Source organism: Melospiza georgiana, chromosome 3, assembly GCF_028018845.1.
Source record: "Melospiza georgiana isolate bMelGeo1 chromosome 3, bMelGeo1.pri, whole genome shotgun sequence".
Taxonomy (NCBI): domain Eukaryota; kingdom Metazoa; phylum Chordata; class Aves; order Passeriformes; family Passerellidae; genus Melospiza; species Melospiza georgiana.
In genome coordinates, this window is record NC_080432.1 from 32,880,045 (window position 1) to 32,903,092 (window position 23,048).

General features: G+C 41.1%; 1 protein-coding gene across 1 annotated transcript; it reads right to left on the reverse strand.

Annotated features, from left to right (window-relative positions):
- Nucleotides 1–1,648: 1,648 nt before the first annotated feature.
- RRP15 (ribosomal RNA processing 15 homolog) lies at nucleotides 1,649–22,520 on the reverse strand. The gene is made up of 5 exons (XM_058020555.1): nucleotides 22,454–22,520; nucleotides 18,977–19,251; nucleotides 17,073–17,170; nucleotides 16,028–16,229; nucleotides 1,649–2,222 (listed from the first exon to the last, which is right to left on the reverse strand). Exons 1-5 carry the CDS (start codon nucleotides 22,518–22,520, stop codon nucleotides 2,073–2,075), a joined length of 792 nt encoding a protein of 263 aa, XP_057876538.1. The 3' UTR covers nucleotides 1,649–2,072.
- Nucleotides 22,521–23,048: the final 528 nt, after the last annotated feature.

Here is a 23,048-nt window from a genome sequence, read left to right on the forward strand (position 1 = left end):
CTTCAGTGCTTTAATCAAAACATTACTCCAAAAATACACAAATAAACACCCAAGCATTCTAAAAGTATTTGGAAAGCATTCTGAAATTTTTAATAATCACCTCAGGATGTCACAGTTCCTAAGGAAAACTTAAGATTATTTTCCAGAAGTTTGATTATGGAAAGAAACTGCTGATATGAAACTAGAGAGCAACTGCAGATTTAAGGCTGCTGATGTAATTTTTCCACAGAAAGCAGCTGAACTCTGTAGAGAGAGAGAGCAGTGTCAGGTTAGACTGTTATGCTGCTTCATGGACTCAAGCCCCATTGCAGCAGTTTCTGCACTGCACTCATGAGATGGTGCCTCTCACTGCACAGCTGTACAGATGTGGAGCCTTCAGAAGCTGGGATAACCATATGTCAAACTTGTGTGGTTTTGCCACTTGGTATTTTGGGTGTATGCCTTCATTTGTGATAATAAATATCAGGCCACAAACTAATGTCTCCTCAGATATCTAATATGTTTAAGACTCAAAACAGCTTGAAAATCTAAACATTTCTGCTGTTAGCTTGGAGTTCTCCTGGAAGAATTATGCTACAATATATACCAGATGAATAGGCTAGGGATAAGACAATGATTGCCAGTTGTTGGGATGGGGTTCTCTGCCATTTTGTACCCATAGTTTTTATCCTGCAGTACAAAGTTCAAACAATGCCTTTGTTCGGAAAATCTAAATCCTACCTCACATTTCCATGCTGAAGACTGAAAATTTCAAAGTAGCTCCTAATCATATCTTGGCTATAAGCAGGTACAAAGAAAGGTTTGTCTGTAAGGCATCTGTTGAAATGGACAGAACAGTGCTATGCATTTTAACTATCAATTAATGGGCCCCAAGGCTTTTTCTTCATGTAGCAAGTGGGGAAACGTGATAGCAAAGCTAAACAAATGACACAGCATCAGACAGTCAGTCTGGAACAGCAAAGGCAGCAGAATTCAACCCCAGCCTCTCATTTAGAACACCCTTATCACCACACAATTCCTTCTGCATATGCTTACATAAAATATATTCTTATGTGTGTTAGCTTCTGCACCTCTGCAACCAACAACTACTGAGGAGAAATTGCTGTAGCTTAAAGAAAGGCAATTGTGTTATCCTGACAGATGACTTCCAAATTTGTTACTGTTAGGCCCACACTAAGAGGAAGGGCTTTGGTTTGACCCTTTGCACACCTGAGGAATTAGCATTAGAGCTGACTAAACCCACAGGATCAATCTCAGAGCTCTGGCTCCTCATTGAAAAAGGCCAGAACACCATAACTCTAAATGAAGCAACACTGAACACCATTTTCTGTGGTATTGTCAGAAAAGCTCTCCCTCCCCAGTGAAATAGCAATGACTGCTCTTTCCTACCAGACTCTTAGCCTATACAATCTCAGACTCGCAATGCAAAAACCACATATATATATATATATATATATATATACTAAACCTTATCAGTAGGGTCAAGTCTCTGTCTTTACAATTATGTTTCCAGAGTTGTCTCCAATCAAACTAATGCTCCTAGACCAGAACTATCACATGAATGGTTACTTTCCTTTATTATCTACAGAACCTTTTCTGGCCAAAGCAGTAAAGACTCTATAGGAGCCCAATAACTTTACAAGGTGAGGGCATTTCTGTGTTTATTCTAAGCCATTTCTATTGCAAATTGCAACAGCTTTTCAAAGTGCAGCGGTGATTTGGAAATGCAGGCACACTAATACATCAATTGCCATGACTAATGTGTAAACTTTTAATGACCTTGGCAAAATCTATCTTTCATTGGGCAAGTGCCACTATTTTGACTGTACAAAATGTTTTGGAAATATGTTGAAAATTATACTTGTTTTGGAAAATATTTCAGGATTTCAGTATAGCAAATGGAGCTATATTAAATAAAATGTTGACATGGAGGAGAAAACACTCCAAGGTTGTGCAAGTCTTTTTTTTTCCTTTTAAAAGAGGTATCCTCCAAGTGTTGTACATTCATAGAATGCTGACTTTTTATCCAAACAAACTTAAGAAGATAAAACATTATCTTGAATGATTTTCATTCAGTCACTGTCATCTTGTTTCAGACCACCTCCTTCTTCACTGTTGCCCTCTCCATCGCTTTCCTTGTCCCAGTCCTTCATAGATGCTCCCATCATGAAGTCATCACGCAGTATATTCCATTCTGGCCCCTCCTCAGACTTCACTTCACCCTGAATGGTTGAGGGAAAGAGAAGAAAGAACAGAGAAACGAGATAAACGCGAAAGGCAGTAAAAGATGCAAGGTCTCCATGCAATCAAAATAACACCTCCTACAATCAGCAGACTGGGGGCCAGGTCTTTGTGCAAATGGTACAGAAACATGCAGAACAACCAAAAATGACTTGATGCTAAAATGCGAACTTGTTTTAACCAACCAATAAAAGAAATATGGAAACAAAACAATTATTCCTCACGGATGAAACAGTCAACGCTGGGCATGGCTTCCTTTATTAAAATCTTTCTTGGCAATCAGAATGGATTCATGATATCATTTATTAACCCCCAGGTGCTGCTTCATTAGAACACTTCTTGGCACATTTCTAAAACACAAATATGGATTTAATAAAGGCTTAACCCCCCCAAATTTAATATTTAACATATTCAGTGATATGTGAACCAAATCCCCTTTATGTGAATTATTACCTCACTACCTGGGCTTGTCATATGGTACAAAGCTGCCTCTAAAAGAAACAAAGTTGATCTACTCTTAGCAAGCCAACAACACCTTACTCCAAATTTCCTAGCCCTTGGAAGTGGATAAACTCGAGGCCCGCTGCACGGGCTGGTGAACAATAAAGAGAAGGGCCGGGAGCGGAGTTTCAGGTTAGCGCTGGAAGCAGCGCTGGTCGCGGTTCCCGGAGGTGACAGATCCCGTTTGGCAGTGCAACAGCCCCATCCTGTGGAAACTCTTCCACACAACAGCTGAAAGCTGCGCTTCCATGCTTCCCGGAGGAAAATACCCAGAGCTGCTCGATGCACTGAGGAAGGATTTATTTCAGTGTTTATGCCTTAGCAGCGAAACATGGCTGAGGAATAACATGGCTCTGTGTCCAGCAGGCAAGCAAAAAACTGTCCTACCAAAGTGGAATTAGGGGCACTGAAAACACAAATTTAATTCTGCCAGGTCTTTGAAAACAAATTTAACACTGGCACCCCAGGGAGGCTTTCCCCACTCCCCTGCTCCATGTTGTAGCATGCGCTACAAACAAGATTTGCCTCCTGGATGCAGAACCTGCAGTACATGTATGATCACTGTAGACATCTGTCCACACCTCTTCTCTGCCATGCATCTAGGAATGTGATACCACTGCATGTTTAAGCTGAAGCCTGTGGGAATCAAGATTTGGGATAGAGCAGCATATAGCATTTGATTTCAGGAGAAAACAGAAATGAAGAATGCGAGTCCATTACTGTAAATAAAACATGTCCTATCACCCCATCAGAAGTTATCTGAGTGCAAAATGCCTACCAAACAAGGTATGTGTTTTTAATAGGTAATCAAAGCAGAAACGCTACATGAGACTTCTGCAGCTCTTTATCAAACACTGCCCTCACAAAAATAGGATAGCAAGTCTTAACACTTTTCTTCCCAAACGGAATTTCCCAGGGCCCAGCTCAAATAAAGAGAAACTCTACAGCTGTTCCTCAAGATGTTTGCACTGGGTTTCAGTTTAGGGTTTGCTTTTGTGCCTTCACAGATGCTCTCATTAATGACTTCTCCCATCCAACAATTCCCCTTTTCCCAAGGGTAGCGCCTCCTAACCACGCACCACTCTTGCAGCAATTTTCTTTAAGTGATACACCCAGTAAACCTAAAATCATCTCAGAAGGGGCAATCAATTACCTGGAATTAAAGAGCTAGAGATAAGGCAGGTTCCGAGGCAGACCTTAAAATTTTCACAAGATTTATCTGCATTATTATGTTAGTGCAAACACAGGTAGTCTGTTCTGGGATGCAAGGAGAGGGTAACTATTGCTTTCCTCCTTTTTAACCGTATTGCAGTTGTACATGTTTGCCTTTGCAGAGTAGAGAACAGTTTAAAAAAAAATCACAAAAATCACCAAGGTCTTTCTTTTTTAATCCCAGATCCTTGATAAATCAATATTTGAACAGTGACATTTAGGAGAGTTGAATCTGAAATACTTAAAAGGAAACATCCCATATTTCTCATAAAACAATCTACATTTTTTGTTTTCAATAATTAACCCAACAGAATTCCTTTTCTTTCCAGATGTGCAGAACAGGGAATTTTTTTTTTCTTATTTTGTTTTGGTTTTTAACAGCACAGAAGGAGTAGATTATTATCAGCAATGACAGTTGCAAGCTCAGGGTTTGAAAAGCTCAATCCTCAAATTCATCCCAAGCTGCTATTCAGCAACCATTAGCCCTTCTTTCTGGCTATGTCAAGTGAACAACAGGACAAAAGCAGGACTTGAACAAAAGAGGGATGCTGATCCTCCATAGCATTACCCATTCTGTAAGGCACCACAAAGGCCTGAATAGAGTTTTACAACAAGCCCAAAGGGGAAAGACAGAGGTAGCATGTTTATGCCTCAAAGATGAAGATTAAATGCTTGAAAGCAAATATTTAATCAATTTTAAGCATGCCTCCAAGTGAAGAAAATGCCTTATTTAGTATCTTCATTCCTAACTCATTTACTACTTATTTTCCCCTCAGAACAAAAACTCTCCAAATCTACTACATCACAAAACATTCCCAAAGTCTTAAGAAAATATGCAGTGAGAATATTTGTATAATCAACAATTAGTTGAACTGTAACATCACTTCCCAACTTGCTTTATGTAAGAATGTTAATACAGTTGGGTTTTCAATGCCATAATCTAGTTTCATCTAAATAAAACAAAACTGATTCTTGGCACGTGGAAAATAAACCAACTTTCAATCTACACAAATGCTTTTGAACTCCCAGTCAGCTGTTCATGCACATCTCACTACAACACTGAAGTCCCCTTTGAACATCCCCAAATGAAAACAAAGCAGATTATATAAACAACAGAGTGTAATGCCACATAATGTGAATCCTTCAGTAAGGCAAGGAGTGAAAAATTCTCGTGTTGCTTTTTTTCCTCACCTCTTTTATACATTGGAATTGGGTTTTCTTTGCCAGAAGGGTCTGCCAACCTATTTCAAAAGGTCTGAGAGGCAGCAATTAGTAAAATACCTCAAGAGTCACTGTTGTTTTACTAACTGCTGGTGATGAACTTGTTATCATGAGCTGAAATAAAGCAGACCAAAGCATGCACTGTGGTTACTCTAGTGTTGATACTTGCTCTGATGGACTCATAGTCCAGTTGAAAAGAGTATATAAATTAAACAAAAAACCACAAAAAAAACTTGCCTACTTGCTAGGCTATCACAGCATTAGCTAAAGCCTCTCACAAGTAGGGCTCTGTAGTGGGGACATACTTCCTGAACTAATTCTGCTCTGAAGACACACTCCCTAAAATCTGCACCAGGAACCAGGACAAGAGGAACTGAAATTCTTGGCCAAGTCCTAATAAAACCACCAAACAGAGGTCCAAACTAAGCTTCAACTAAGCTTAGTTCTGTCACTTAGAACAAGCAGCTGACCCTTGCAGGATCCAGGCTCGAACTGCCTCCTGGATGCTTTTAAAGGAACTGGTCTATGAAAGCCTTGTGGTAGCAACAGCAGCTATAAGATCAAGTTAGAAATCTCCATGGGTTTGTTCATTTCTTTACCACCACAAAAAAGTGGAGCTACAAAATTTGCTCTTGGTAAATGACAAGACAGTATATTCAACTGAGACCTGCCAAACTCAACACTGGAGCTGTGGCAGACAGCACTGACAGCAAGGTGTGGGATCAATCCTCTCTGTCTCAAGCAGGATGATACCTGCCTGAGCTTTTCAGAACCTTACAGTCAAGCAGACCAAAGTCCACAGCGCTTACTGGTAAGCAATGGCATTAAAAGAAGATATGCCTTGAAATCAGGCAAAAGACAGCATTTCACTCCACTGCCCACCAGCTTGGGTCACTTGAGCAACTCCAGTTTCTGCATCTGCAAAACAACAAACACACCTACAGCACCAAAGAGATTTCCCAAGAGCAGTGTCCAGAAGAAAACAGGAATTCCAGGCTTTTCAAAAAGGAACATTTTTCAGACCTAGGGATTACAATCAGCACACTGGATCCCCACGCCTTTGCTCTGTGTATAAGATGAAATGCCAGAGCTTGCAGGGGCATCTCTCTTTACCATCACCTACAATAAATGTTTATTTGTACCTGTCAGGGAAGGAATTTCTAACATAAATATCTCTCAAGCAACAACTTTAAGCACTGAGAAAACAATTCTAACGTGTCTAATTAATCTGAACTGCCTCCCCAGGTTCCTCTGTTTTGCTCAATACAAACATTTAAGACCTTGAGACACAGCGAAGCTTTTGTCATGAGGAAGAAGTTAAAAAGCGTAACTGCCAGAACACATTCTCACACACATCTGACAATTACCTTCCCTGTCAGCCTGCATCTTGCTCTGAATGACTGCTTCTATTCTGGTTCTCATCCCCAAGCAAGTCCATGTAAACTGAGCTCAAAAAAACCCAATCAGGCAGCACAGGCATACACTGAGCTGTGTTAAATCTGAATTTAAAATAACAATAATAATGATAATAAAACCCCCAGTTTGCAGAGGAGCAGGAGGGAATGAAAAGCAAAGAACACGAGCATAATCATTTCTCCTAAGTTAATTTTCAGCAATATGCGAGCTCACAGGCTAAGAAAATAAATTTCCTCCAGGCTGGGAAGAAATGAAAAAACTGCAGCCAAAGTATCTACAGCAGAAATGTAAGCAGAAAACAAAATGTAATGATTTTTAACAGGAAAACGATACTTGGGTTTGATCATTAGTGCTGCAGCAACTTCATCTGATTTGAATTGCAGCAGGACTCTAAGAAAGGCTCCTATGTAAGCCTGATCCCAAACAGCCAAAACCCCACAAATGTGCAAACTGAGAATACAAACTACACTGATATTATCTTGAACTTCTGAGCTCAGTTCTCACAGCAACTCACTCTGGGAAGCATTTTCAGCTTGCAGAACATGTGAGCTGCACAACAGAAATCTATTCTACTACAGTAGAATTCTGCACAATCATTTATTCCTTAGGGTGAGAGTTATTCAATGCCCATCTGCATTCTCTCTCTGAATGAGAAATTAAAACAACTGCCCTGGTTTACTTGAAGTGACCTTACACTGTGGGTACCAACAGTGGGACAGGGTATTTACCCAGATCACAAGCTTTCTCATATACACCAGAATCTGCTCTGGCAATTCTAGTAAATAAGTCTAAGAATGAAATTTTTTTACAGCGTGTTTTGAGACCTGCTGTTCCTGTTCAAACTTCTCTGTAAGTAACACACTGGAATTATTACTACAAGCACAACAAATAGTGATTTTCCTTTTGAGCACAGCCACAAGACCACCCAGAGTGTAACGACCTGCACGAGGAATCTCCCCATCCTCACATCCTCCTCTAGGGTTTACTACAACTGGGGATGTGTGAATGAGAAGGAATGCTTTGGGTTGGCACGCAGAGGCTTAAACACGGCCCAGCTTTGGAGGGGTCAGAACTCAATTACAGAATTTCTATAAACAAGTATAAACCTGGGCCTAAGCAACGAAGAAAATTCAGAAGCGTTATTATTAAATGCTCAGTTGCAAAGAAGAATCTTAGAAAAAGCTTATGAGCGAACAGATTTCCTCAGGCTTGGTTCACCAGAAACCTCATAAATTATTATTTCTGTCAGGAAAAGCAAAAATATTTTAAGAATTCAAGCTTAACACAGGGCCCTTCTGCACACAGGACGCTCGGGAACTCCTCAGCCTGCGCTGTACTCCAGCCATTGACAGCAGCCATCTCAGAAACCCCTGTGCTGCACAAGGAATTCCACCACATGCTGCTGCATGACCTGTTTGGCCATACTGGCATCAGGACTCCCTTCCCATGTTTTAATGAGCATGATGTATAGCAAGGGCATGCTACACCAGGAGGAAGCTGCACAGTTCCTGAACCACCAAGCTGTACCTGGAAAATGCACAGATATAGCAAGAATACCTAGTAAAAAGTATACAGTCAAGATTAGGCCTCCACTGTGCTATCCCTCAGAAGTCACATCTTAATGTCTTTCAACAGTTTACTTTAGACAAACATTTTTCAGTCACAACAGATTCTTCTCAGATGTCACCATTTATGAAAGACACTTATGCACTATCTCAGCTGGGTACCTAAAATTTTCTGCAAGTTGTTATAAAAGCTTGCCTGCTGGCCCAGTAAGTAAACATGCAGACCTGCAGCTGTTTGGAGTATTTCTGGTTTGCTAACAATAAATTAGCAGCTTGCAAATTTTTAAATAATATGAATATCATTCAAATTATTTCCAACAAATGATGCTAAAATCACCCACTGTCTTTCATTATGATTTTGCAAGAGGCATAAGGGAGTGAGTCCCAAAAGGTTGTCTCAAACAGTAAGGGCTACAGAAATGACCATGCCTGTCCCTTCAGCACTTGAGAAATCATCTCACAGAACAGCTGATGAGAAGGACGTGGGGCAAGGAAAAAGCCTCTTCCTAACTCAGGATTTCCACTTTTGAGTCCCAGAAGTAGTTAAGGATTCAAAAAAACTTTGAGGTAGGAGGGTGAGGAATAAAAAACCACCAAAACAGAGTCTAGAAGGAACTAAGCTTTATGCAATTTTATTATTAAATGTGAAATAATGATGTTTTCATGTCTGCTAAGCAGCTTGTTTGATTTCACCTCTCTACAGTCATTGCCCTTGCTTTGGTTTTGTGACATATCCTAGAGGTCTCCAAATCCAAATTTCTCTGATCTTATATTCCTGTAATTTCCCCTCACATTGCCATGTATGAGTGGCAAGCTCATTAAGGAACAGACCATACCCCTCAACACTCCCAGGCTGCTTTCTAAAAGCAGCTTCATGAAGGAAGATGTAAACTGCCCAGGATCCCAATCCCTTATCTTAAACATCTGGCTACCCTTTCTCTGCATTTCTGACCTTTGCATCTCTGTCTATGTTTCTGTATGGGCTTTCCCAACAGCTGCAGGTGGAGAAGAAATTACACAGACCACCTGCAGACCACTGTCCAAAGTTCAGCAGCAAACCAAAAAGAGGTCAGACCTTTCCAAGAGGCACTTTCAGTATAATCTGTAATACTAACCAGGTTTTAGAAACCTGGTTTACATTTTCTAATCTTTCAGTAAATTTCAGAAACACTCATTAAAAACTGGCTGGAACTTCCCACATTTCTGCAAAAAAAGTTACTGAACTCAGCAACCCTCTAACCATTGCAGGCTAGAAGGAGTTTGATCCACCGCTCCTGAAGTCTACCGACCAAGATAAACAGATGAGTAGGTACTCACAGACGTCATTTATAACACACACACTCTGGAAATCACAACATTTTATACCTTAATAAAACTTCAAAGTAAAGGAATCACTTTCCTTGATAATTTCCAATAGCAAATGCTCAGATGGGGAAAACAAATTTATTCAGATAGACAAGCTCCACCCAAACCTTCCTACTTCCAGAGAACATTTTTCTATAAAACTTTATGAAATGTTTAGATGTATTTTTCTCTAAGTACACTGCCCTGCCTATAAGAGCTATGAACAAAGCCAAGAGTGGAGAGCTGCTTTTATAAGGCTTCCAACTTGATTTACCAGATAAAAGTCTAATAGAGTTTGACTCTGTGCTTTGTATACTCACAGGAAGATCAAAAGAAGATGTATGCCACAAGTTTTTTCAAATGTGGTTGTTTTAGACATAGTTTTACTGAAAAAAAAAAAAGCCTTGCAACATCTTCTGGGAAAACAAAACACATCATAGTATCCTGTGCACTAATAAACAAATAACAAGGCAAGATACTCTCAAATATGACAGATGCAGCTGTCTCAGCATTGCCTGACATTTCAATCACAAGTCCCTGTTTATATTCACTTCAAAATTTGCCAAACTTCAACTGCTTCATGGTGAAAGATTTTGCCATGTTTCAAATATAACCACTTCATTCCTTTTCACAGAACGACAAAATTAAAGTATTTTGTCTTCAGCTCTAAGGAAGAAAGAGACGTTTTCTACAGGAACCCATTAAAACCTTGCATCATTCATTCTTTTTAAACTGAAAAATCAGTTAGGGATGTGTTTTGGAGCTGGCAACATATCTTTTGCTATCTCCATTAACATTTGCCTGGATCTGGACAAGTTATAAACATCTGGAAGATGGCCCTCCCCAAACCTCAGGTCATCACCTCAGCAAATGCAATAAGTATTTAGCATTCAAATTCGCTAAGATATCTGTCCTCACTGATCACACACTATCTGCATCTTAGCAGGCAGCATTCAGCTGAACTGAGAGTGACTCATGATGACACACAGGGGACTGGCCTTTCTGTGCAAACAGCTGTCAGGGCTGCTCCTGCATTAGGCACAGGATACTTGCCTGGCCCTCAGGCGCAGGGAGAAAGAACCTGTCAGGGACACAGAACAGCAAGAGGATAAAAAAAGAGGTAGATGGCAACAAAGTGCAAAATCACAGCCTTTTCCCTTCCTGATTTCTGATCAAATATCTGATGAAGAGGACAGAAAGGGATATCTGAGTATAATACCACAGGAAAAAAGGTAAAGCTAGTGAAATACTGCCCTTCACATGACCCTTAATTGTCTTACATGAAGTTGAATTTACCGTGTCAACTTCTTGACACCGAATCAATCAAATTTAAATATTGAAATGATGACAAATTTAAATTGACATTTAAATATTGGAAAAGGTCTACATCCCCATGTTAACACAGATTTGCATTACCTGGTATGACAACAATCAGGGAACTGAGCTTGCACGTCTTAAAAACCCAATCCTGTTGATGACCTAAACTCTGTAAGTTAATACAACTTCTAAACAAATTTAAAGTAAAAATGTCCTAATCAAACAACCTCTAGTACTGCACAACAACCCTTTACCTTAAAGAACATAAGGAATATAGGATAAAGCAAACTGGTGGCAGGCTGCACTGCATTTATCCCTAAGGATATTCCTAAGAATACAGCATACAATTAGTTGTCAGCAACTTTCTGGTACAAAACCAAAAAACTTCATTAAAAGCATCAGCTCCAAACATATATAGGGTGACCTTCAAGAGAATGTACATTCAGTTAAGAAAAACAGATAAAAATGCAGGATCCAAAGGAATCCAAATTAAAAGTTTTTGTGCATGTGATGGGAAGACATTTATTAAAACTGGGAGAATACATCTACTCTGGCTACAGCTGAACTAAATTAATACTTGGCTGCCCCCTCAAATCTGCTGGAATACATGCATGCCTGGTTATTCCTTCAATTAGGTCTGTAAAACCAGCATACAACAGCTGTAGTAATAAACTTGTGCTACTCTGCAATGCCATTATCACCTAAGGAAGTTTCCTGTTAAGATTGAAAGAGGTGTTGATACACCTTACCAAATTTCCTTGTCATCTCTGCCTTCATCCACACTTCAGAAACAATTTCATAACACAGACTGAAGCAACTGTTCAGACTATTGTCACTCCAAAGAGGTATATGAATGAAAGCAGTTGTTGTTTTGTTTTTTCACCCTCCCCATTTCTACACTGTGAAAGCCGTGGAAAGAAACAGACCAAGCTGATGGCCAGTACTCAAGAAGCTGCAAGGAAAAGAATGCAGTCACTCTCAGTTTTTAAACTGATGCAACTTTTAATGTGGAAAGCACAATTTATACCCCCATTTAGCTTAAAAAATGAAAGCTCCCATGCCAATCCTTGTATCCCAGCAAGAACAGTGGTCGAAGTTGGAAGCATAACATTCCTCCTGCCCTTGAACAATCTTCAAACTGCAGCTTAAAATAAAGTCTCATGAACAGAAGAAAAATCTATAGCAAGTCTGACTCTAATCACTGTCCTTACAAATTACTTACCAGATACTTGGAGCATTTATAAAATTTGCTTGAGGTAGGAGTAACTTTTCTGGAAAAGCACTTTAAGTCCCATATGAGCAATCGCTGCTATGAAATAGCACTTATATTCTTCCCCACTCATCTTCCTTCCCATCAATAATTTATTTTAGAATAGACACTATTTTGAGACCAACACACCATTTTTTTCCAGATGCCATCCCAACACAGGAATGAAACTGTACCTTGGGGTCATGTATTGAGCCTAGCTTACAGAAAGATTACCTTGCAGAATTTGGATCATGGTTACTGAAGTAGAAATCCTGCTCTTACTTTCACCACTGAAATGCTCTGGTTTAAGAAAGTTTACAAGTTGAAGCAAAACCAAAGTCCTAATAAAAAATGAAAGGTCAATGAGCGCAGGTTATGCGTGTCATAAAGAGCATCTGTAACTTTCATGCCAGTTGTTTATGTGTCACTAAAAAATGTTGTACTACACAGTAAAATGCCTAACAGGGAGCAGCATGAATTACAAAAGTCAAGATGAAATTGTAACTAATACACAGCAAGCGTGGAGAATAACTCTAAATTTCCTCTGAATTTCCTTGTTTTCCTCCAATTAAGATTTCAAGACCTCATGTAGTTTGCTACATTAGCCAACATATCTGTGCAACTCTAGGAGAATAGAAACTTCACTCGACCCTTGAAGCAAGGCTACTTCCTAAGAGCACCCTGTATTAAGGACCTAAAGAAAACAAAAGGTTCCTACAAGGAATCCTTTAGTGCCACTACCTACTTCTGTATTCTTTCTATAGACATAAAATAACTTCAGGCCAGAAAACTTTCTCCAGGCCAGAAAAAACAGCACTTTTGACACGTACCCTTTTTAAACCTACAGTTTATTAAAGTTTCTTGTAGTGTCTTACAAGAAGATATGACCAACACATTCTGAAATGAAAAGCTGATGTATAAGAATTTTGTTGAACAAATTGAAAGCTCTCATATCTGCCAATGAACGATTCATAGAAAAGCCCAACCCAAAACTTAAAAAAAAGCCCATCCGAACACAAACAAGTGGGATTTTTATTATTTTTTTTAATGACTACATTTTTCTCCCACATTGCAAGGCTTCAGACAAGGTGGTGAGGGGAGAGAAATTAGATGATCTTACCCAGAGGCAAGCATCATGCACAGTAACTTGGAAAAAAAAACAGGAAAAAATATTACACAAGTCAGCTGGCTCAGCAAGGATTAAGAAATACTTTGATAAACAGCAAATGATATGAAAGGCAAAGCTTTTGGCTCCAGCTCAGAAAAATAATTACTCCCAGCTGGGCACACAGAACTCCAAGAAGGGCTACAATTTCACAAGAAGGGCACAGGAAAACTTACACAGCCTTACAGTCTTTCCTTCATAGTTAAGTTGGTAGGTATATGCCAAGTAACATTTAGGCCAATGGCTAAAAGTAAACAAGACTGTGAACAATGTTCTAGTGGGGCACAGGTTACCTACCCTTCCCAGGCATGCATAAAGCTGATGGAAACAGAGAACAAAATTTAAAAAGTGGTCATGCTGCTTTGAAATTATACTGCTGCAGATGGGCCTTTACAGAGCATTTAATTTCTTTTTTTCACACATAAATATACTTGGCTAAATAGTCAATCAACAGAGCTTTATAAGGGGTTTCTTCAACAACCGCTGACACTTGAAAGAAATTGCCAAACTTTTAAAAATACAAACCAAATTTTACATTTAAAAACTCCTGCAGAGCAAGAAAATGCTTTCACCCATTCTCAAAATACAGTCAAGTCTCTTGTCACAGCACAAGGCTTGAGTCAAAAAAAGTTTGCTTTCACTGGTAAAACTTTTTTCTGCTATTTTTCCTGCTGACTGCTTGTTTTATGTGGGTGGGGTAATGTTTTTATTGTTCTGGACTGCCTTTTAATTGATGGCAGAGTGCCTGGATTTTGGGATTGGCATCTCTTCCATTGTTTTTGCTGAGATAAATAAATGTATCTCCCCCCCCTTTTTAAAAATGAATACACTCTATACTCTCGACTGCTAAAAACAAACCCACAAAACAAACAAAAGCTTTCAGATGGCACAAGCAATCTGCTGAAACCCTGCTGCAAGGAATTTACTACTGAAAAACCTCATCCAGGCTTCCTGCCCTCTGAAACACTCTCAAAGACCAAGCAGCAGAGATATGACAGTGGAGGCCAGCAGAAGTGTTCAGTGGCTAAATATTTGTGTAATTCTGAGAAAGAGAATGAAGAGCAGATTTTGGCCTCAACCTCAACCCTCAACAACTACCAGGAGGGGAGCTTGCTAAATGAGTAAGATATGTTCTCAAGAGAAAATAAGGCAGATTAGGAACAGCTTGAAAAGGAGTTATTGAAGAGTTTGGTTCAGTATTAAACTGAATGGAGAGTCACTGAAGCAAAGGCTGAAGAGTCACTGAAACAGGGGAGAGAGGAAGGGGGGTGGTCTGTCTAGGCAGACATACAATTAAAAAACCCAAACAAAAACCCCAATCCCCACCCCAGCTTTTGTGCACAAGCAATGTGAAAGCAGCACCTACATTAATACCCAAACCCAAGACTAACCAGCCAGCATCTAAAGCATCTCCAGAGGTCTTGAATGGAAACATGCCATTACTGATGCTGCTAAAATAAAACTTTTCTTTAGCATAGAAACATTTGCAATCTGTGTTTTCTGACCTAGTAATTAAAAACTTGCCCTGCTACAATGCGGCACAACACAAAGGTCCTAGTTCTTGCTCAGATATTGATTTAATGCTGACTACAATAGTAGTTGGCACTGCCATTCTTCCAATATTTTGCCATTCCAAGGGAGGAGAAACAAACAAATGAACCAAAAAAAGGGAACCACACACATACACATGTCCCCCCACCCAAACAAGCAAGCTGGAATTATTTAAGGAGAAATAAAGTGTCAGCACCAAGCTAAATTGTTCTCATTATCCAAAGAATTTAAAAAATACTTTAATATTGCACTTGCATGAAAATTGTATGAGCACTCCATGCCAGGCAGTGTTTCAGCATGTTCCCCAAGTGCACACAAACAAAAAACATATGACAAAATGTTGTCTCCCAACTGATCAAAGTATCAAAGTTCCTGGCACAGAGAAGCACTTAGTTAACTGCAGTGTGTCTGTGCCAACTGCAGTATTCCACCCACCACCAAGCACAGAGTTCAGACCTGAACACAAATACGCTTCAAAAACGTGCAGCTTCTGAAATACGAGAAAGAGTTGTCTGGGCAACTTGTTTTCAACCCTGAGCTACTTGGTGAGCTGAAAGAACTGATGAAGAGCTGCATGTGTCCAACTACACTGTGTCTCAAACACATTTGGGAAAAGTGGAATGTATTTCTTTCCAAAACATCTCAAGAGCAAGGAAGCCACACCAGCCCAACGCACACAGAGAATCAGGGAAAGAAAAGCCTACATATAAGGTTTAATAGGCCTGTGTTTCTTTCTGTTGTGGTATTCATTTTGCATGGCAAATCCTTCAGTTTCAGGCACCATAATCACCCAAAGGAAGCAAGTTTGACATGACCAGACTCTGGGGACACACAAGTACAATCTAATACACCATGTAAGATGAACAGCCTCCAGGTCTTTAATGATTTCAAGGAGTTAACTATTGTTGGCCAAATTCCAAATGTCACAACCCACCAGAATCTAGCAGTTTGTTCCATGTCTGGTGTAAAATCCAAGAGAAAATCTAGTGTTTCATAATCTTTTTTTAAACACAGCTAAACCAAGTTAAGTGCATAAAAGGCTCCATGTCTTATCAGAAGAGCTTCCAGTGTTTTGTACTTTGATAGTCAAAAGACCGGGAAAATAGGCTACTTGTTCCCTTCCAAAAGTCTCAAAACATCCCAGCCATTTGGGTCAGAGGTTTATGAAGAGCAAGCACATTGACAGAGAGTCATTATATTGAGAAGGTACCTTGTAAGCATTTTTTTCTCACAGATGAAGCCTACCTGTTTACTTTTAGTGGCCTTTCCAGCAGGATTCTTGGCTCCTTTAGCCCCCTCCATGTTTCTTAGAACATCAATGAAATCTCTCTTTGAAACAGAAGACATCAGTTTAGCACGCTTCCTCTCAGAGCCCCCTGCTTTCTTCATCTCCTCTTCCATTTTCTTCTGGTGCGTCCTGACAGCGTTGAATAATTGCACAACACCTCTGGGACAGGGAAAAAGACAACAAAGCAAACCTTTTAACTCAAGTTCCTTCCACAGAAATGAGCCCCCTACTAAAGCTGATCAGTGCAGATGCTGGATGGTTTCTAACTCCCCAAAATGGTTACCTGGAACTTCAATTTGGTTAAGAAGTAACATTTACTAGAATATAAAGGACTTTCAATTTTTACTCCTCCTTCATAGTTATTGCTAGGAACCAGTAACAAACTAGGAACCAGTAACAAACAAATCTACTATTCAGACTCTGAAGTAAGCCTGATAACATGGCACTGAGATCAGTTTCATCCTTGAGCATGTTTCATTCTTGGGAGCATGTTATTTGTCCTAAAATCAGTTATTAAATTACTCAGGCAAGTTTCTTAATGGCAGTTGAAGCTGGAGGATAGGGCAGAGGAATGAGTAAGACAGCAGCACATCAAAATGTTCAACTAGTTCTGTGACACCAAACTACCACAATGTGAACAGGTAGCTGAACTTGACAACTGTGGATCTGGTGAATCCTCTGTGGAGAAGCAAAAAACCAGAACAGTAGTAACAACTGTTCTGCATTTTTAAAGCATTAAATTAACAAAATGAGGGGATCCAACAAAGCACTTCTGCTAAGCAAACATTAGATTCCCATCTAAATTTTTACTCTTTCATAAAGCTTCTGAAATCTTTTGTTGAACTTGATACTGTACAATGCAGACCTGTCTATAAATCTCTCGGCTCCTGCTAGTCACTTCTTAAGAGTTCAATCTGATTGGAAACAGATTACCTGCACAGGCCTTTTCCTCCTCTTTTAGATATACATACATTTAAGGAAAGCATTCAGAAAAACTTATACCTTGTGGCAATTCTCTGAAGATTTCTTTCCTTCTCTCGGTCTTTGACAACATCTGGCTTCACTCGGCACATCATTTCCCATTCCCGCTTTTTATCAAGCTGCATTATAAATATTGTTATGTGAAACAACATGGACATTTGAGAATGCAGCATGACCTGACAGAGGATGTAGCAGGAGGAAAAAAAGATCTGCAAAGTTCAGTCTGGTTGAAAGTAAAAGGAACTCCAATATAGGGCTGGACAAGTCTCTTGCATTGACACAACAGGGGCCACACTCAGATCTCAGTCATCCACTTCCAGCAACAAAAGCCTAGGAAAAAGATGCTTTCACACTGATTGCCTTGAGCAAGGAAATTATTCAAAGACAGTCTCCAAATCCCAGACTTCAGAAGCTGATGACAGAGAAATTTATACATAGTAAAATCCTGGGTCCATCAAGACTGGCATGTCACATTTTGAACAAGGAGAATTTGACTTCCCCCTACAGAACTGGTCCCAGTATGGCTTTGTGACCAAAGCAACACTCAGCAAGGAGTGCAACAGGCAGAACTCTAACACAGGAAGAGCACCAAGTGGCCACCAGACAACAAGTCATGTGTACAGTACTGGCTTTTGTCTATTTTTTGGAGGCTCTCCATTTCAAAACCAAATTGATCCCCTTTTCCTACCAGCGGACACGAAACCATCAGCTTTGTTTCTGCTGCAATAGGAGACCACTGTATTTCATGACCTCTGCTTCAGGAGTAAGTTTTTCTTCCCCTCTGAACAATTTAACAGTGTGTTAAGCCTGGTGATGTTCCATTAAATCTGTTTTATGCAAGAAATCTCTAATGGAATTTCAGAGTCCTTATCTTTACAATTACAGGCAGACTACTATGAATTTCTGAGTTTATGACCATGTTTTGGCCTTTGATCAAAAGAACCTACCTTTCATCAGCAAGAACCTACCTTTCATCAGCAAGAAATCAATGAAAGGCAAATTGCTTTCAAGTTTTTCTAAAGCAAACAAGTCACTTTGGGGACCTGTGGCCCATCTCTGTTCTGCAGTATTCTCACATATTTACTGGATGAGAGCAGGTATTTAGGACAACCATAACTGTGCAGATGCTGTAGTGAAGCTCTCTGAATTTAAAAGGCAAGCCATGGCCCAACTGCAGCATGTCCCAAACTGTCAGGTGAATAACCTGGTTATCCCACAGAAACAGAACTGGTAGGATGAGACATTAGAACTATTAATGTATTTCTAGCCTGAAGGGAAATCAATCAGAGCCTGGAATTAAAAGTTCCACTAAAAGCACAAACAAATGACTTACTTGCCAACATGGTTTCTTCATACCAGTCTCAGAACCAGAAGCAATTTAGGGCACAGACATGGGAATAGAAGGCTCCAATCAGGAGTTTTCTATTAATGACTGAGGGGAGCAAACAACAATGCACAACCACATCAATGATTACTGGAGTCTCAACCTAGAGGCCTTGATTTTGGAAGTCACAGCACAATTTAAATGGAAGCAGTTTTCTTCTCTTTCTCACCCTTACTTTCTATGGTAGATAACTATTTCAATTTGTAATGCCAACAAAGCGAATTTCACTCCAAATTAACAATGCCAATTAGAGAATCAAGCTTAAAGTAGCTGCTTTCAGCCCCTCAAAAGAGAAAACACCTTAAGCTGACAGACTGGAACACTCCTGCTGCCAGTGTTCAGCCTGCCTGCTGACCCAGAAGAAGCAGTAAGAGAAAAAACCTTACACAACATGACTGAAAAGTAAACAAAATTAATCTGCTCAAGACCACTGTGAAGGAGAGACTCCAAAACAGAGAGATTTGGGACAGTGCTCTGAGACTATCTTGCATGTAGCCCATGTCATAGTCACTGCACATGGAATACTGCATCTTTTTCTTACCCTCATCTTCTTTTCTTGCCTCTCTTGTTTTTTTTTCTCTCTTTCCTTCTCCAGGCTTTTATTCTTGGCCAAGATGGTGGACTTATTCTGTGGAATCTTTTTGTTGAGCACTTTTGCCATGGCATCTGCCCATCCTGAACTTGGGCCATCTTTGGAGCTTGTTGCCTCTTCAGCCACATTGCCAGGGGCTGCTGCTTCATCCTCATCATCACCATCCACGGCTTCACCTCCCAAAGAGTAGCTGTCGTCTGGAAGTTCTGAGCTTAACTCAGAATCTAGGGATTAAAAAAGAAAAAGAAAATAAGCAAAAAAAGTATCAGGAATTGTTTCTAGAATCCTTCACTAGTGCCATTTGCTCCACATGTAAATGTTATCCAAGTTTAGAGCGAAGTATTACTCTAAGTGTGCTGTTACAATTAATTCCTCAAGCAGGCACACACCGTTATACTGCATTTATTAGAAACTATGCAGTGCAATGCTTGCTCACCTCAGTGATGATTTAAAGTGATTGAAACAGGCTGGGCAAAAGGGAAAGGGCAGCCTTGGACATTTATTATTAGATTACTGAAAATTTTTATATTTAGGGCTGGTAATTGTGGTGGGAAAACTTGTCTATTTTCCAGTTTTAAAAGTGTAACTTAGAAATGCCTGTCCACACAAATATGTGCACATATGTATGTACACACTCCCAGAGAAACTGCAACAGTGACATCTGGTGTTGGACTGCAACAGCCACAGGAATTAAACTGAACCTGGGGGGCATTTCTTAGGTCACAGCAAAACCTGCTCAGAGACAACACTGCCAGCAAAAATACAATTACCCAAGCATAATGAACCCAGGGGAGACTGCTCTGTGGAATACAGCATCAAGACAGGCAGCTCAACAGAAACCAGAGGCACTGAGCTTTTCTGGGTAAGCCACTGCTCAAGTTACACAAATAAAACACCCCTAAAGTCAAACTTCCTTACCCCTATGAGCCCTTCAAAATAAAAGAAAGAACTGAAGTTACAAAACCAAAGTCTGGAATTAAGACAGCTGAAAACAGCCAAATTGATAGCACAAGAAATACATGAAGAGCTAGTCCTCATTACTCTGTTCAGGGGGTCAAACTGCAAAAATAAAAGTCTTTAACAGTGATTAACTAGATTAACTAGAATGACATGGGCTGCAGGTTTAGGGTGTGCTGAAATATGCTGGGTTATTTCACTTCACCACATAATCAAGAGCAGAGCATACACAAAGTCCTGCCACCATTAGCTACTATTCCAGTAACATTTGTGCCACATTAAATTTTAAATTAATTATCTTACATACAACTTTCAAGACTGCAAAACCAAATGCTGAACAGAAGGAAGCTGGTTTCTGATCCCACCCAGTCCCAGATTCCTCACTTTCATCCATCTACCACTCTCAAACGCCTTACAAAAGAAAATTTAAATTTTAAACCACACTACTACTGAGCCAAGTGCTTCACTTCATAAGCACTCCTATATCCCATGAAGTACCTTTATCAACCAAACCATTAAGAGAATGAAGCCAGGAGTGGTTCACAAGATCTGTTCTCCATGAAACCATGCAGGCAGCTATTAACAATATTCCCCATTAATCAGCTATTTAATTACTAAGCAACCATAAACATGCACTAATTCATTATTCTGCCTTCTCCATGTGCCTGTTTCAACCAGAAAAAACCCTAACAAACAACATAGCAGCAAAACAGTGTCATTGATCAATTTAAAACAAAACCTCTACTGCCCAGGCATGTTTAGAGGCCTGGGGAGCATTTGGTTATCCTGATGGATATGTATCCTGTGGTTACAAAACAAATGTGGAAGAGAAATAATGACTGAATACTTGGCCATTATCTCTATCAGTATGACTTTTACCACCACCACGTGGTATGTCATGCTCCACTCAAAATAAACTATGGGAGTGTTTTCCAACAGTCCTTACTACAAATTGGAAATTCAGAAGTGGCAAATTTTCTCAACACATTCAGTAACTATTTAAAGGCATCCTTTTATATCCTTCTAGATATTTGCATCCATATTCTGAGTTTCCAATAAAAAATAAATTCAAACCATTGCCAGCAAAGAAGGAACTGCAGCACCACGTGACATTTGACATGTAGGAGCCACATCCTGGTTCCTACACGTAAAACAACGTCAAGTTTCCCCCCTGGGCCTTGTCCATGCTGCTCTTTAGCTTTTAAACAAGGAATCAGCCCCTGTTTGTGACTTTTTTTACACACACAAAAGCAAACAACTACAGAAAGTCCAAACCTGAATCCCCCACACTGCTTAGGACCAACTTCTGCAGTTAGCCATAAAAAACAGATCAGATTTATAAAAAGGAAATTTGCAAAAACATGTATCATTTCCTTCACATAACATCTTCTGCCAATAAAGTAGGAGGATAATACCAACAACATTTTGCTTTCAACAATTACAGAAAAATTAACACGGTTTCCACTACCTGCCATAATTTAATGCATCAGAGTATCAGTCAACAGCATGAGATAAAGAAGAGGTACTTCAAAATAATTTAAATCAGATTAACTCAATCAGAAGTAGGACCTGGGGCCCTATTCTGAATAAGAAAAACTGATATCTAGTACACTTTTAATATAAAAAAGTTTTAATTGCTTCTGTGTGTGTTGTTGTGAAATACACATACACATCCCTCTATCTCACTCTTTCAGACTCGCTCGGTGACCAAGGTGTAGACACTCAGTTAAAACACAGCGAACATTCGGCAAGGAGCTCTGAAAGAAGCTCCCACACAACGCCTCCCTCTGGGTTCAGCTCCGGCGCTCAAACCAAACAGAACCAGGGCTGGAGCCACAGCTCCAAAGGGCCACAACCCGGACTCCTCCCAGAATAAAGAGAAAAAGAAGTGCAGACGCACGATAGAATGAAGTGATCACAGCTGGTTAGGTACACAGCACGCAAGGAGGCGAGAGCGATGCAGAACCGTGAGCTCAGGGTTAATCCCTGGAACGAGAACGTCCCCGGGCTTTCCTTCGGAGAGAGGCAGTTCCCGGCTGGCACACAGGGAACTCGGGCAGCTCACACGGAACTCGGGCAGCTCTGCACAGCCGTTCCCCTCTCTCCCAGAACGGGGGCAGCCAAAGCTGTTCTGGCGGGCCGAGGGGATTCAGGAGCTGTGGGCGGTACCCCCGGGCTGAAGGGGAACAGGCCACGGGCCAGCTCAGGATCACCCAGCAGTCCCGCGGGCATGGCAGCCACGGGCCACGCCGCTGGAAGCGGCCTCAGCAGGGGCCGGGCCGGGGCCGGAGCTCCCGTTTTCCCCACGCCGACCGGCGCCGGCCTCGGCCCAGGGTCCGGAGCCACGGACCCACCGGCGGGCTCGCACGGGGCAGAGAGGAGAAGCCTCCAAGGTCAGAGACGGCCCACAGCGGCGGCCGGCGATGCCGCCGAGAAGAGAGGGCCCCAACCCGTTCCCGCTGCCGTTACCGCTGTCCGTGTCCGTCTCCGTGCCCGCGGCCCCGCGCCCACGTGGGCCCGCCACGGCCGCCGCCATCTTCTCCACGGCCCGCCCGGCGCCGCGCTCCGGCCCGGCCCCCGCGCCGCCAGGCTGCGTTCCGGCTCCCGAGGTTCCGGGCAGGCGGGCGGCGCTTCCGGGGCGGGGCCGGGGCTCCGGGGGGCAAAATGGGCCCGAGGATAGAGCGAACGGGGTTGGCCCGGCTTCTACTGTCCCCCCAGGCCCTGCTCGCTGCTCCGGCCAGCCCTGCGCTGAGCTCCGGCTGTTCCAGGCCCCGATCGGGCCCTCCCGGGGCTCCCTGCGCCCGGAAAGCTGCGCTCACCTGGAGCATGGAGAGTACCCTCGGAACCGCTCAGCGCGGCAAAGCTCGGGCTCATTGTTCGCTTCCTCCCTGGGGGGCTGCTGTGGAGGGACATGGCAACGATAAAAATAAATTAATGCTCTATATATGTATATATATATGTATATCTATATATATGTCTATATATATATGTGTGTGTGCGTATATATGTATATATATACACGTATAGGAGTCCTGGTGCGAAGAGGAATTTGAAGGCTCCACCA

What these genes read in the sequence shown, in the direction of transcription:
- RRP15 (XM_058020555.1), bottom strand. Translation starts at nt 22,520, where the DNA reads ATGGCGGCGGCCGTGGCGGGCCCACGTGGGCGCGGGGCCGCGGGCACG. An exon ending in GGAGACGGACACGGACAGCG is followed by an intron (nt 19,252 to 22,453) that starts GTAACGGCAGCG and finishes TTTAATCCCTAG; the next exon opens with ATTCTGAGTTAAGCTCAGAA. An exon ending in CTTCAGAGAATTGCCACAAG is followed by an intron (nt 16,230 to 17,072) that starts GTATAAGTTTTT and finishes TCCCTGTCCCAG; the next exon opens with AGGTGTTGTGCAATTATTCA.